General features: G+C 46.1%; 1 protein-coding gene across 1 annotated transcript in view; it reads left to right on the top strand.

The window, feature by feature from the left end:
* PTDSS2 (phosphatidylserine synthase 2) overlaps nt 1-12354 on the top strand; it is a 434628-nt gene that overhangs the window by 80911 nt on the left and 341363 nt on the right. The window contains exon 2 of the mRNA XM_078682890.1: nt 6220-6321. Within this exon, the coding sequence (XP_078539016.1) occupies nt 6220-6321 (102 nt within the window). The remainder of the gene's footprint in view (nt 1-6219; nt 6322-12354) is intronic.

The following is a 12354-nucleotide window of genomic DNA, read 5'->3' on the forward strand; positions in this document are numbered from 1 at the left end:
AGAGTTGCAGAGGTCTTGCGAAGGGGTGATGTCGTTGTTGCTGGCGATGGGGTTGGGGAGCTCTTTGACGATGCTGAAGATTTTCTTGCTGTTATGGGTGTTGTTGTCCAGTCGCTCTTTGAACGATGTCCTCTTGGTGGTCCGGATCTGCTGATGGTATTCGCGGGTGGCGGCTTTGAGGGCTGTCCAGTTTTCAGTCGTCCGTTCTTGGCGCCAGGTCTTCTCGAGTGTTCGGCAGGATCGCTTTGGGCTTTGAGGGCGTCTGTGAACCAAGAGGGTCTTCTGGTGTTGGTCTTGCTGTGGGGGTTTTTCAATGGAGCGAGGTGGTGATCCACTGTGCGAAGTTGAGAGCTGCATCGTTGGTGTCGGGTATATTAGTGTCGGCAGGGGGGTTTTGGCTCAGTGATGTGGTGAGCTGGTCAGTGGTGATTTTGCTCCAGCATCTGCGGGGGATCTGATGCGTGTTGTGGTGAGATGTAGTCTTCTTGAAAGTGAAGTGTATGCAGCTGTGGTCGGTCCAGTGTAGTCCTGTGGAGTGGTTGAAGGCGACGTCGTTACTGGCGGAGAAGATGGCGTCGAGGGTGTGGTCAGCGAGGTGAGTGGGGGTGTCCACCAGTTGCTTGAGTCCGAGGTTGTCGAGCAGAATGGTGGTGGTGTTGTCGTTGCTATTCTCTAGGTGAAAGTTCAGGTCTCCTAGGAGGATGTATGACGTTATAACGCATACTTTTACTCCGCAGACCATTACAACGCGACTTTTACTCCGCATACCGTTACAACGCATAGCGCCTTGGGGCGCTGGATAGTGGTAAGTATAATTTACTATTCTAACTCCAGTCCCCGTGGACCCTAGGGAAGGTGTTGGATAGTAAATTATACTTATTCCCTATCCTAGAGCGCCCCCCAGCGCAATGCGTTGTAATGGTATGCGGAGTAATGGTCGCGTTGTAATGGTAGTGCGGAGTAAAAGATCCGTTGTAACGGGTGTATACCCTCCTAGGAGGATGTATTCTGGTGAGGCTAGGGCGTGAGGGCTGATGAGGTCGGCGATGGTTTCACTGAATTGTGTGCGTGGGCCCGGGGTCTGTAGATGAGTGTTCCTCTGAGGGTGGTCTGGGTGTCGGTGTGGATCTGGAAGTGTAGGTGCTCGGCGGCGGAGTTGGTGTCTTCGGTATTGTCTTTTTATCTCGTAAGTGTCTATGCAGGCCTTCCTGAAGAAAGGCAGAAGATGACAACTTAGGTAGATATATCTAATGAAGTGCTCCAGGATCCATGCACACGGGCGGGACTATTCGCATGATTATGACTATCACGAAAATACCCCTACAAGAGAACTGGAGTTACAGGTAAGAAACTACTCCATCTTTCGTATATTAAAAATAAACCGAAATCATTAGCTTAAACAAGCATACTGTTGAATGTAAGACCACGTGTTGCTGAAATTTGTCCTCTTTTTCCACATCATCAGTTGTCTTACTGTATTTATCTTTACACTCTTTCTCAAAATACTTTAGCATTTTTTGTACCAATACGAATTTTCCTTGTCCCCCAAATATTTTTTATCAGTCTTTTATATTGCCAAGCATCCGGGGTTCTTGTAACCTTTTACTGTGATTTCTGCATAACAACCATGTTCCTCTTCCTTTTACCATTCCATACCTCTGAGGTAGTCTCTACCTTGTATGTAAGCATCTGAACGAGGAACTGTAAGACTAGGAATAATTACAATTACCTGTGAGAATCCATTGGTTTTTCATACGACTCCTCTTTAGGTTCTCTCTCCGCTCTCCGCAGCTCTCTCCGCTCTCCGCAGCTCTCTCCGCTCTCCGCAGCTCTCTCCGCTCTCCGCAGCTCTCTCCGCTCTCCGCAGCTCTCTCCGCTCTCCGCAGCTCTCTCCGCTCTCCGCAGCTCTCTCCGCTCTCCGCAGCTCTCTCCGCTCTCCGCAGCTCTCTGCTCTCCGCAGCTCTCTCTGCTCTCCGCAGCTCTCTCTGCTCTCCGCAGCTCTCTCTGCTCTCCGCAGCTCTCTCTGCTCTCCGCAGCTCTCTCTGCTCTCCGCAGCTCTCTCTGCTCTCCGCAGCTCTCTCTGCTCTCCGCAGCTCTCTCTGCTCTCCGCAGCTCTCTCTGCTCTCCGCAGCTCTCTGCTCTCCGCAGCTCTCTGCTCTCCGCAACGCTTTATGCCACTCTTTCTGCAACGCTTTATGCCACTCTTTCTGCAACGCTTTATGCCACTCTTTCTGCAACGCTTTATGCCACTCTTTCTGCAACGCTTTATGCCACTCTTTCTGCAACGCTTTATGCCACTCTTTCTGCAACGCTTTATGCCACTCTTTCTGCAACGCTTTATGCCACTCTTCCTGCAACGCTTTATGCCACTCTTCCTGCAACGCTTTATGCCACTCTTTCTGCAACGCTTTATGCCACTCTTTCTGCAACGCTTTATGCCACTCTTTCTGCAACGCTTTATGCCACTCTCTCTGCAACTTACTCTGCTCTCTCTCTGCAACTCTGTCCGCTCCCCTCTATGCTGCGCCTCTTGACGCTGCGCTGCTTTAGAACACGGCACTTTGTTATGACACTCACTTTGTTTTGACGCTCCACTCCACAACACGTCACACCACACTCCTCTTACATTGCCCTTTTTTTTGGAGGACTGATGATAAGGGTGGCCTTCCCCAAGTGTCTTATCACAGTCCTCCACAAGGCAATAAGCATGACTAAGGCAACATTCTCAAAGCGTTGTGATGCACAGAGAAAAATGAGTTGCTCCTTTAAGCAACAGCTGGTACGATAACCCCCACAATGACCCAGAGGAACATTACCACCATCTTACATTAATAACTGCCATACCACCATCTTACATTAAAACTGCCATGCCAAGAAATGTTACTTCCCTTACGAATATCCTTATGATTCAGATGTCAGGTGTCATCTTAGCAGATAATCCGGTAAATGATTTTGTCTACTCCTCCACCTCCATTTACCAAAAACCATAGAACAGAGATGTACAGGCATCTTTCTAAAAGATGGGGGGGTATTGTTCCTTATTTATTTGTAGAATGCATGCCCATTACATTCGTATTGCATTCTTGCAACATGCAAAACACCCAGGCTGCAGCCACTTGAAAACAAGGTGGCTTGTGAAGAAGTCATGCTGAGAAGCAATGTATGTGGAAGAACAAGCCTGCGGTGTCTCCACTCAGTCCTCTTTCCTTTTTAGGTCTCGCCTGAGCTAGCGAATGCGCTGCTCTGGCAAGACTTTTAGTAAGTGGGCTTTAAAAAGCTCACTACACTCTTTTGCTTGTGGCCTAAAGCTTGCGGTTACGCTCAGTTACACGCAGAGGCGCCATCTGGCTTTCCTCTCTTCAATCAATCAATCAATCACGGCATTTGTAAAGCGCGCTACTCACCCGGGAGGGTCTCAAGGCGCTGGGGGAGAGGGGTATGTTACTGCTCGAACAGCCAGGTCTTGAGCTGCTTCCTGAAGGAGAGATGGTCTTGGGTTCGCCGAAGGTGGGTGGGGAGGGAGTTCCAAGTCTTGGCTGCCAGGTAGGAGAAGGATCTTCCTCCGGCGGTGGCTCTGCGGATGCGTGGTACGGTGGCGAGGGCGTGGCTGGTCGATCGTAGTTGGCGGGTGGGCGTGTAGAAGGTCATGCGGTCGTTGAAGTACTTGGGGCCCAGGTCGTGGAGAGCCTTGTGTGCGTGGGTGAGGAGTCTGAACGTGATTCTCTTGCTGACAAGGAGCCAGTGCAGGTCTCTCAGGTGTCCGGTGATGTGGCTGTGTCGGGGGATGTCCAGGATGAGTCGTGCGGAGGCATTCTGGATGCGTTGGAGTCTTTTTTTAAGTTTGGCTGTGGTTCCGGCATAGAGGGTGTTCCCGTAGTCCATTCGGCTGGTGACGAGTGCCTGGGTGACGGTCTTCCTGGTTTCAATGGGGATCCATCTGAAGATTTTGCGGAGCATGCGCAGGGTGTTGAAGCACGAGGATGAGACAGCGTTGACTTGTCTGGTCATTGACAGGTAGGAGTCCAGGATGAAGCCCAGGTTGCGTGCGTGGTCCGTTGGCTTGGGAGCGGTGCCCATGGCCGGGGGCCACCAGGAGTCATCCCAGGCAGAGGGTGATGATCCCAGGATGAGGACTTCCGTCTTGTCAGAGTTCAGTTTAAGGCGGCTGTTCCTCATCCAGAAGGCGACGTCCTTCATCCCTTCGTGTAGGTTGGCTCTGGCGGTGGTGGGGTCGTTGGTGAGGGAGAGGATCAGCTGGGTGTCGTCGGCTTAGGAGATGATGTCTTGTCATGATGATGTCTTGTCATGGCTCACTAAGCGCATCGTTCGCCACTCACCAGACATGGGTTTCCTATGCGCACGCCTAATTAGTATTTATTTTTGCAAGCATACACAGACCCATTTGATGTCCCTTTCTATGCCTTACACACACACACACACACACACACATCTACATTACTTTGCACACTGTGTTTCCTTGTACCTACAGGTGTACACACGTGCAGCTCTTTAAGCTTAGAGCAACAACATATTTAGAGTACTGGTTTGTGCGCACGCCCCTTCTCTTTGGCACTGTTGGGGCTTATGGACACCTCTCGGCGCATGCACAAGCTTTTATGTGCTGTGTGCACACACTCTCTTGTGCCTCTGTTGTGCGCACATACAGGTGAGGTTTGTTTGCGTGCACGCACACATTTTTGGTACTCCTGTTGACCCATGGCCCTGCTCCCGTATACGCACACTAACGCCGTTGACCTGCCGGCCTGTCTCCACGCATCTCACAGCCACTGCAAGCCTTGCGTCCGACGACCCCAGATAAGCGCCTTGTAAACAGAGCTGTAATATTTCTATTCAAATAATCTCGCCCCCGTCCTGGCCAGAAGCAGCATTTTAACTCTTCCCAGTCAGGGAAAGTAAACACCCGCTGGCCTGCCTTGTATATGCCTCGGGCAACCAACCCGAGCCCGGCTTAGCACCTGCTTTGCATCAGGTATTGCGGCCTCCGAAGGTGGGCTGCGAGTTCGCCTGAAAGGGGCGGAAGGTTACACCTAACAGGTGCCTAAGCCCGGGACGGTAAAGAGGGACCTGCTACCCTTTTCCTTGTGTCCCAACCAACTCCAAATCTACCTCATCCATTTGGCAGTTACCAATTAACTTCAGCTCACTTCCCAGGTTAATGTTTTCATATAAGAAACATGTGCATTCTGGGACTTGTGGCTGTGGCTAATTTGAACTGAAGTAATACACCTGCAGACAATAATATGTAGAAAACAAGTATTGGCATAGCCAATAGGTCTCGCCTTTGGGACCTCATAAGTATTTAGCTATGCAGCACAATATCCTCAGTGCAACAACATTAACTGTTGCATGGCTAAACACTTATAAGATCCCAAAGGCGAGACCTATTGGCTATGCCAATGCTTGTTATGTTCTAGTTGTTTGGTAACTAGATAAGTGCTGTACTTAGAATATATTCATTGGAATGGAATTCTTAGAATTCAGGCAGTTAGATCGAAGAGAGAGAGAGAGAGAAGACAACCCATAGGAGGACTGGCATTGGCAGCTGTCCAGAGCTGAATAGAGTTTAAAGAGTGTACTCGCATTTGCTGATGTGTCCTGTGGTTTGGTACACAACAGTGCCCACTGCGTTCAACCACAGCAGAAGTGCAGTAGACAGCATGGTCACGAGTGCATGGAACAACAGTGTGAGGCCTTTGTGCAGCAGTTTAGCCAGCCTTATTATGGTATACCCCTCTTTAGCTTTTCAAATGCCTTAATTCCAATTCTCTTTAGTCTCTCCCCCTCCCCACACCCAGGTTCATGGCGAGCGCATAGCGTTATACTTTGTATATTTTAGTTTTTATGCCTGTGTTGTATTGGTATGAAACCAGTTTAGGGTTGTTTTTAAGAACCTGCTGCAGTGCATGGCGCCCAATCATTAGTTAGCTTGAACTGATTGTTGTCGGGGAAGAGGGGTGAATTGAGACCTCATGTACACAAATGTGTGAGAGAAGGCAATCCAAGCAAAACTAAGGTAGAGTATTGATTTGAATCTGTTGATATTTTCAAATTGATGGTATAGTAAATTTGTTTCAACTTTGTAGATCAACATGGTATTGCTTATTTATACTGAAACTAAGGTGGTAAAAATCTTGTTTTCACAAAAAACGATGCAGTTGCATATAACTACATTTTGCGTTTCTTTTATTCCATTTGTAGGCAAGCTCACACCTTAACAGTATTGTTCATCCTGACCTGTGCACTTGGATATGTTACCTTGTTTGAAGAAACACCACAAGATACAGTGTACAACACAAAAAGGTAATACGACCTCTAACGTGTTATCATTTTTTTTATAATGTTGAATAGTCCGTAATTATGCATTTTTTTTTTGTTTAGTTTTGTTTTATTTACCCAACTACAAAAAGCAAGAACGACTAGTTAATTAAGAAAGCAAGGCCATAAACGTTACATTAACTGGTCACCCATACTGTTTGCTTAGATTTATACTTACGAATTCTCAGAACCATAGCTGCCTAATTGGAATTGGCCCACTCATAATAGGGACATTTATAGAGCGCAAACAGCTACCTCAAACAGAGATGTCCCGGTGCTGTGCGGAAGTCGGGTGTGAAAACTGAAACCTAGGAGCTATCCTTGTCTAAAGAGCCATGCCTTCAAGATCTTCCTGAATTTGGGTTCTGTTTCCACCATGCGCAGTTACGATCAGGAATTCCATAGCATGGCGGTCCTTACTGTGAAGGACCTTCCTCCCATTCGGGCTTTAGCGAAGCAAGGTACACAAAGTAGATGCAGGGCGTTAGATCTCAACGTTCGTTTAGGTTGGTAAGGGCAAAGCCTATGTCTGAGGTATCTCGGTCCTTTGTTGTGCATGGCACGAAAAGCTAATGTCCAGGACTTCAACTCAATCTATTTTACTATCGGGAGCCAATGAAGAAGCCTAATATGCAGGGAGATGTGATGGCGGAATGGCACCCATTGGATGAGTCTCGTCGCATTTGTAACCATCTGAAGTCTGTGGATTAGGTGCATTGATAGCCCCAAGTACAGACTGTTTGCATAGTCCAGCTGGGAGGGCACAGTAGCATGAACTACTACCCTGCGGCTGTCCTCCCGCAAGAGGTGCAGGAATTTCTTTAAACTTTTCAGGACGAAGAGATGTGACGGATTTGAACTTCAAGGGATAGGTCAGAGTCCCACTTGATGCCCAGATTCCTTGCCGTCTATGCTGGAATTGGAGGTGGTCCAAGCTCAGCTGGCCACCATAATCCTGTGGGTAGGGGAGAGGCCTAGTAAAAGAATAGGCCTTTCATCTTATCCACATTCAGTTTGTTTGTTATTGTCCATCAAGCAGGCGATGTCCTTTAGGCACGCCCTTAATCTAGCAAACGTGTACTTAAAGTGGTTTTTGAATGAGAACACCAGTTGGTTGTCATCTGCATACAAGACTGCCTTCACTCCCCAGGTGGCAATGAGAGTGAAAAGTGGCACCAGGGAGAGTAGGGAGCTTGGGGCCGAGCCTTGTTGCACACCACACTGCAGAGGCTTTGGGGCAGATTGATGCGGTTCGAGAAACTCTTTGAGAGTGGTCTGTGAGGTAGGACTGGATTCATGCAAGAACTGCTCCCCGCAATCCCAGCTGTTTGAGTTGGTCAAAAAGAATAGGGTGTGCAAGGCTGTCGACAGATCCAAAAGGATCCAGTAAATGTCTATAGTTCTGAATCGTTGGATCGTCGTTGATGGTCTTGAACGTTGAATAATAATCCCTTGCTTGCATGAACCCCGGAACCCATTTTCTAATCCTGGTTTCGAAATAGTAAAACAGGCACTGACTCCATGGGATTTGTTGTTAAAAGAAAATCTTTATTCCATTCGATGAAACCCAGACGCGTTTCAGCGGACGAGTCCGCCTTGCTCACTACATCTGGATTCACTCAGGTAAGTTAGCATTTTATCATGTTACACTCGTGATCCAAAACAGAAGTGAATTGTCATAGCAACCGGACAGGGGGTGAAGTACATAGAGTTCGGGAAAAATGCAAGTCATACTTCAGTGTTGTACGAACAGACAAAAAAAATATAAATGATAATTAAATGGGATTGACCTCCTCCAGCTGCATACCAAATGTGGAAAACGTATTTGTTATATAGTCGCAATAAAAGGAACGAATAATAAAGAATAAATAAACCTGAATGAAATACACTCAACATAGAAAATGTTAGCAATGCATACTGCGTGCGCATCACAGTTTGAGGTTATGTGAAATTGGACCCATTTTGACATATTGCCTGTTTAGTCCTTCACTAGCCGTGTCGGTCATAGGTTCCGCCCCATATGTAATATATGCCTAGTGCCAGTATTATGTGCACTAAGGAAGAAACGCTAGTGCGTGTTTCACTATGTTTTTGGCCTGGTGTGGGGTTTACGGGGTCTAACGCGCTTGCATGTTAGTTAAGCCCAAGTGGGCCCTAATGTGGGTGTTAATAAATTCTGTATTAGTACACACTATGTGTAATTTCCATTTTCCTGGCGCTTGGTGGATGCGTGTGTGGTTGCTAATGTTGTGTTTAGAAGAGTCTAAGAGTCATGTGTAAAGTATTTACAAAAGAAAATGATGTGTGTGTGAATTACACGATTGGAGATTAAAACATTGTGAAAAGAGTGAGTCGGGTGTTACGAGGATTGGGTTTGGGAACAGAGTAGACAACTGCAGCAATCCCAGCACTATTACATCCTATCATTACAGATGTACGCTCATGGCCTCATCAGCATTCATGCCATTAGGCGTTTTGCAATCTAACAATTATATACCTGGATTCAAGTCGTCTTAATGCTAACTGTCTGTTTCCCCCTCTGATAATCTTTTTTCCACTATGACCAAATAGGTCAAGTCGTCTGCTTTGCCGTTATGTTGTGCGTTTATGTGGCGAGCCACAGGATACGTAGAGTCGTCGTTCCCGATGGCCCTAAGATGTTGTAGTATCCTCACATGTATGGGATGGATAGTGCTGCCCACATACATTTTGCAACGCAGCACATACACTGCAAAAACAGTTTTACAGGTGTAGTTCTCCCTGATTTCAAGCGGAGTCTTTCTAAGAGGGATGGTGACTGTTATGGTGTTAGTTCCGTGTTTGCAGGCGTTGCATTTTGTGCATTTATAGAAGCCTTTTTGGGATTTGAGCCAACTTCCACCTTTGTCCTGTGTGGGTGCATTGGACACTAGCTCTTGTTTTATGGATTCTTCTGAAGGTTAGCAGTGGCAGCTTGGTGCAAGATGGGCCTATGGTGGGATCACAAGGAACTAATGGCCAGTGCCTGTACATGATTTTTTTGTAGGTTGGAGTGGTATGTGCTGTACCCTATGATTAGCATGGGTGCGTTGTTTGTTGATTCCACTGTGGATTTCTTGCTATCTTTGCTTTTGAAGAGCAGATCCTCCCTAGTGGTGGCTGCACTCTTAAGTTTTGCTTTCCCTAGGGTTTTTGTCTTGTAGCCTCTGTTGCTGAGTCTCTTAAAGAGGCTCTCAGTGGATTCTTGCAGATCCTCTTGGGTGCTGCAGTTTCTCTTATTCGTAAAAATTCTGCGTAGGGAATGCTTTCAATAAGACTGGTAGGGTGAAAACTTTGGGCATGAAGAATGGCATTCCCTGATGTCGGCTTACTTAATGTTCTAGACTGTACTTTGTTGTCCCTGGTGTACAGTTCTAAGTCAAGAAACACTATTGACTTGTTGCTGGTGGTGCAGGTAAATTTAAGATTGAGGGCATTGATGTTAATACTGTCAGCAAATTCTAAGGCACTCTGTTCAGTGCCTCACCATAGAATAAAAATGTTGTCTATGTAGCGCTGGTACATTACTTCATTGTTAGTCATTTGTGTGGTGTATGTCTTCATGAGTACTTGCTCCTCCCACCAGCCCATATGCAAATTCGCATAGCTGGGGGCGAAGCAAAAACCCATAGCTGTGCCCTGTGTCTGTTTGTGTAGTAGCCTATCAAACATAAAAACGTTGTTGTCCAAGCACCATTCAGCCATATGTAATCACATCAGAGTGTGATAGTAAAATCCTATGTCCCTTGTGCTCAAATAGTGTTTCAGCGCATTCAGGCCATCCTGGTGCCTTATACTTGTGTACAGGCTCTGTACATCTAATGTTACAAATACATACTCATCGTACCAATTACAATCAAAGATTTTGGTCAAAAAGTCTCCAGTGTCTCTTTTGTAGGCAGGTAAGGCTTGGACAAGTGGTTAGAGAAAATAATCGATAAATTTACTTGTGTTTTCAAACCAGCCTCCAATGGCAGATCTAATCGGTCTGCCCGGTGGGCACTCCGCATTCCTGTGCACCTTTGGGATTAGGTATAGTTGCGGTGTCACAGGGTAGTCATTTTTCAAGAAATCTAGCTCTTGTCTAGTGATAAGGCCTTTCCCTCTCCATTCGTACGGACACGTGTGGTATCTCTCCTTGATGCTGATAATGTAGGTGGCACTGATGCGGGTAGAACAGTCTTTGTCCTGTAGTTGTATCATTGCTTCTTTGTTGTACATTTCAAGGGGCCAGAGCACAACGTTGCCCCCTTTATCTGACCACCGCACAACTATGTCAGGACGCTCTTTGATTTTCTGCATGACCTCTAACTTGGTTCTTTGGTTGTGGTTAGATTTGTTGACGTCATTACTGCTGTTTAGAGCGAATTCCTTAAGGTCTTTGATCACCTTGTGCGCAAATATGTTGATGTTGTCTTTAGACATTAGCGGGTTAAACAGAGATTTTGGTCTGAACGGTGTGTTTGAAGTTGCGTAGATATTAATGTCTGATCTCGCTTCTGTTTGGCCACTGTTTAATACACCTGTTTCATCACCAATGTCTAGCTCTGTCATGTCTTTTAGAAAAGTCATGTCTGCTACACTTTAAGAGTTTGGTGTTGCAGGCACTATCCCCCCTAAATCTCCTTCATTGGTTTTCTCTTTCATGTTGAAGAAGTATTTACGTAGTTTTAATTTGCGTGTAAAGTGGTACAGATCTATCCTGGTCTGCGTATAATCAAAGTTTGTTTCTCTGCAGAACGATAAACCTAGAGCAAGTGTTTGTTCCTCCTCATGTGATAAAGCCATGGTTGTTAGATTTATGACTGTGTTAGCTGTCCCTGTCAGATCTATTGTCTCCTTCTGTTCCTTCTGTATGTAGGTTTTGTTCTTTGTGCCATGTTAGCGCCATCGTCTGTTCTTCCTCCTTCTGCTCCTTGAGACGGAGTCCTGTTTTGCATTTGTTCCTGTCTTTGGGGTCTTGGGCGTAGACTCATCAGGCGTTCAACACATAAAAAAAAGAAGTCTTGGACCGGTGTGGGTACCTTGAGTGGTTGATTCCCACTTCCACTTGCTTCAGGGTCTGACTCTATTTCTGAGCTTAATTCAGATTCACTAGGCTCACGATATCCCTGTTGGTTGCTGGTAGTTGCTGACAGCTGCTGGTGATGGATATTTTTGAATTTTCGTTAGAAGGTATAGATTCTTCCATATAGGTAGTCATTCCTGTCACGCTGGAATTTGCTCGCTTTCCTTTCTTTGATCGTTTGCTCATATTTAAGAACCCAGCTTTTTATGTCAGCTAAACCTTTCTTTACGTCTTCTTGGTTGTTAATTTTTCCAAGCTTCCTGCATTTTAGATATATATAGATATAGATATACATATATATATATATATATATATATATATATATCAACCTTTCCCTTCGAGGAGAAATACGAGACGCACACACAACAAATTTGTTTGTAGCAGGTTTAATTTTCAGCGCTTGCAGTCCTGATGCATTTCGGTCTCCTGAACTTTTTCAAAGGAAAAGCCCAGCATCTTGCTAAACACGCAGCCTCAAGGTGATTACTTGCAGTTTATATTGTTCAACCCTCTGGTGGGCGGCCCTTGTTGAGCCTTCTTGTTGAAGCATTCTGGTCCCTGTGGTACGTGAGTAGTTATTTATTAACCCTCCAGTGGGTTGTGCTGTTAATGTTTTCTCTGCTTTTCTGCTTATCGTTGTTTCCTCGCAAATGCCCATTTATCAGCTGCAGGAAACCTGAGCCAAAGACAGTCCTTGGCGGCGTACTGCTGTCCCTTGCCGTTTTATCGGGAAAAACACAGGTCCTTTTTGTTAAATGGTGTAAATCCGTTGAGTAGTTCCTGAGAAAATCAAAAATAAAATCATAGCGAGATCTAGAGATGAAGTACAGCACGCGTACGGAAATCCGTACAATTATGAGCACGAGCTGCATGCTGATTGGATGTCAACTGTCTGTCAACACTCCAAACCAGGAAGTGTTGGCAGCCATATT

The sequence above is a fragment of the Lissotriton helveticus genome, chromosome 3_1, assembly GCF_964261635.1.
Source record: "Lissotriton helveticus chromosome 3_1, aLisHel1.1, whole genome shotgun sequence".
In the NCBI taxonomy this organism is placed as follows: domain Eukaryota; kingdom Metazoa; phylum Chordata; class Amphibia; order Caudata; family Salamandridae; genus Lissotriton; species Lissotriton helveticus.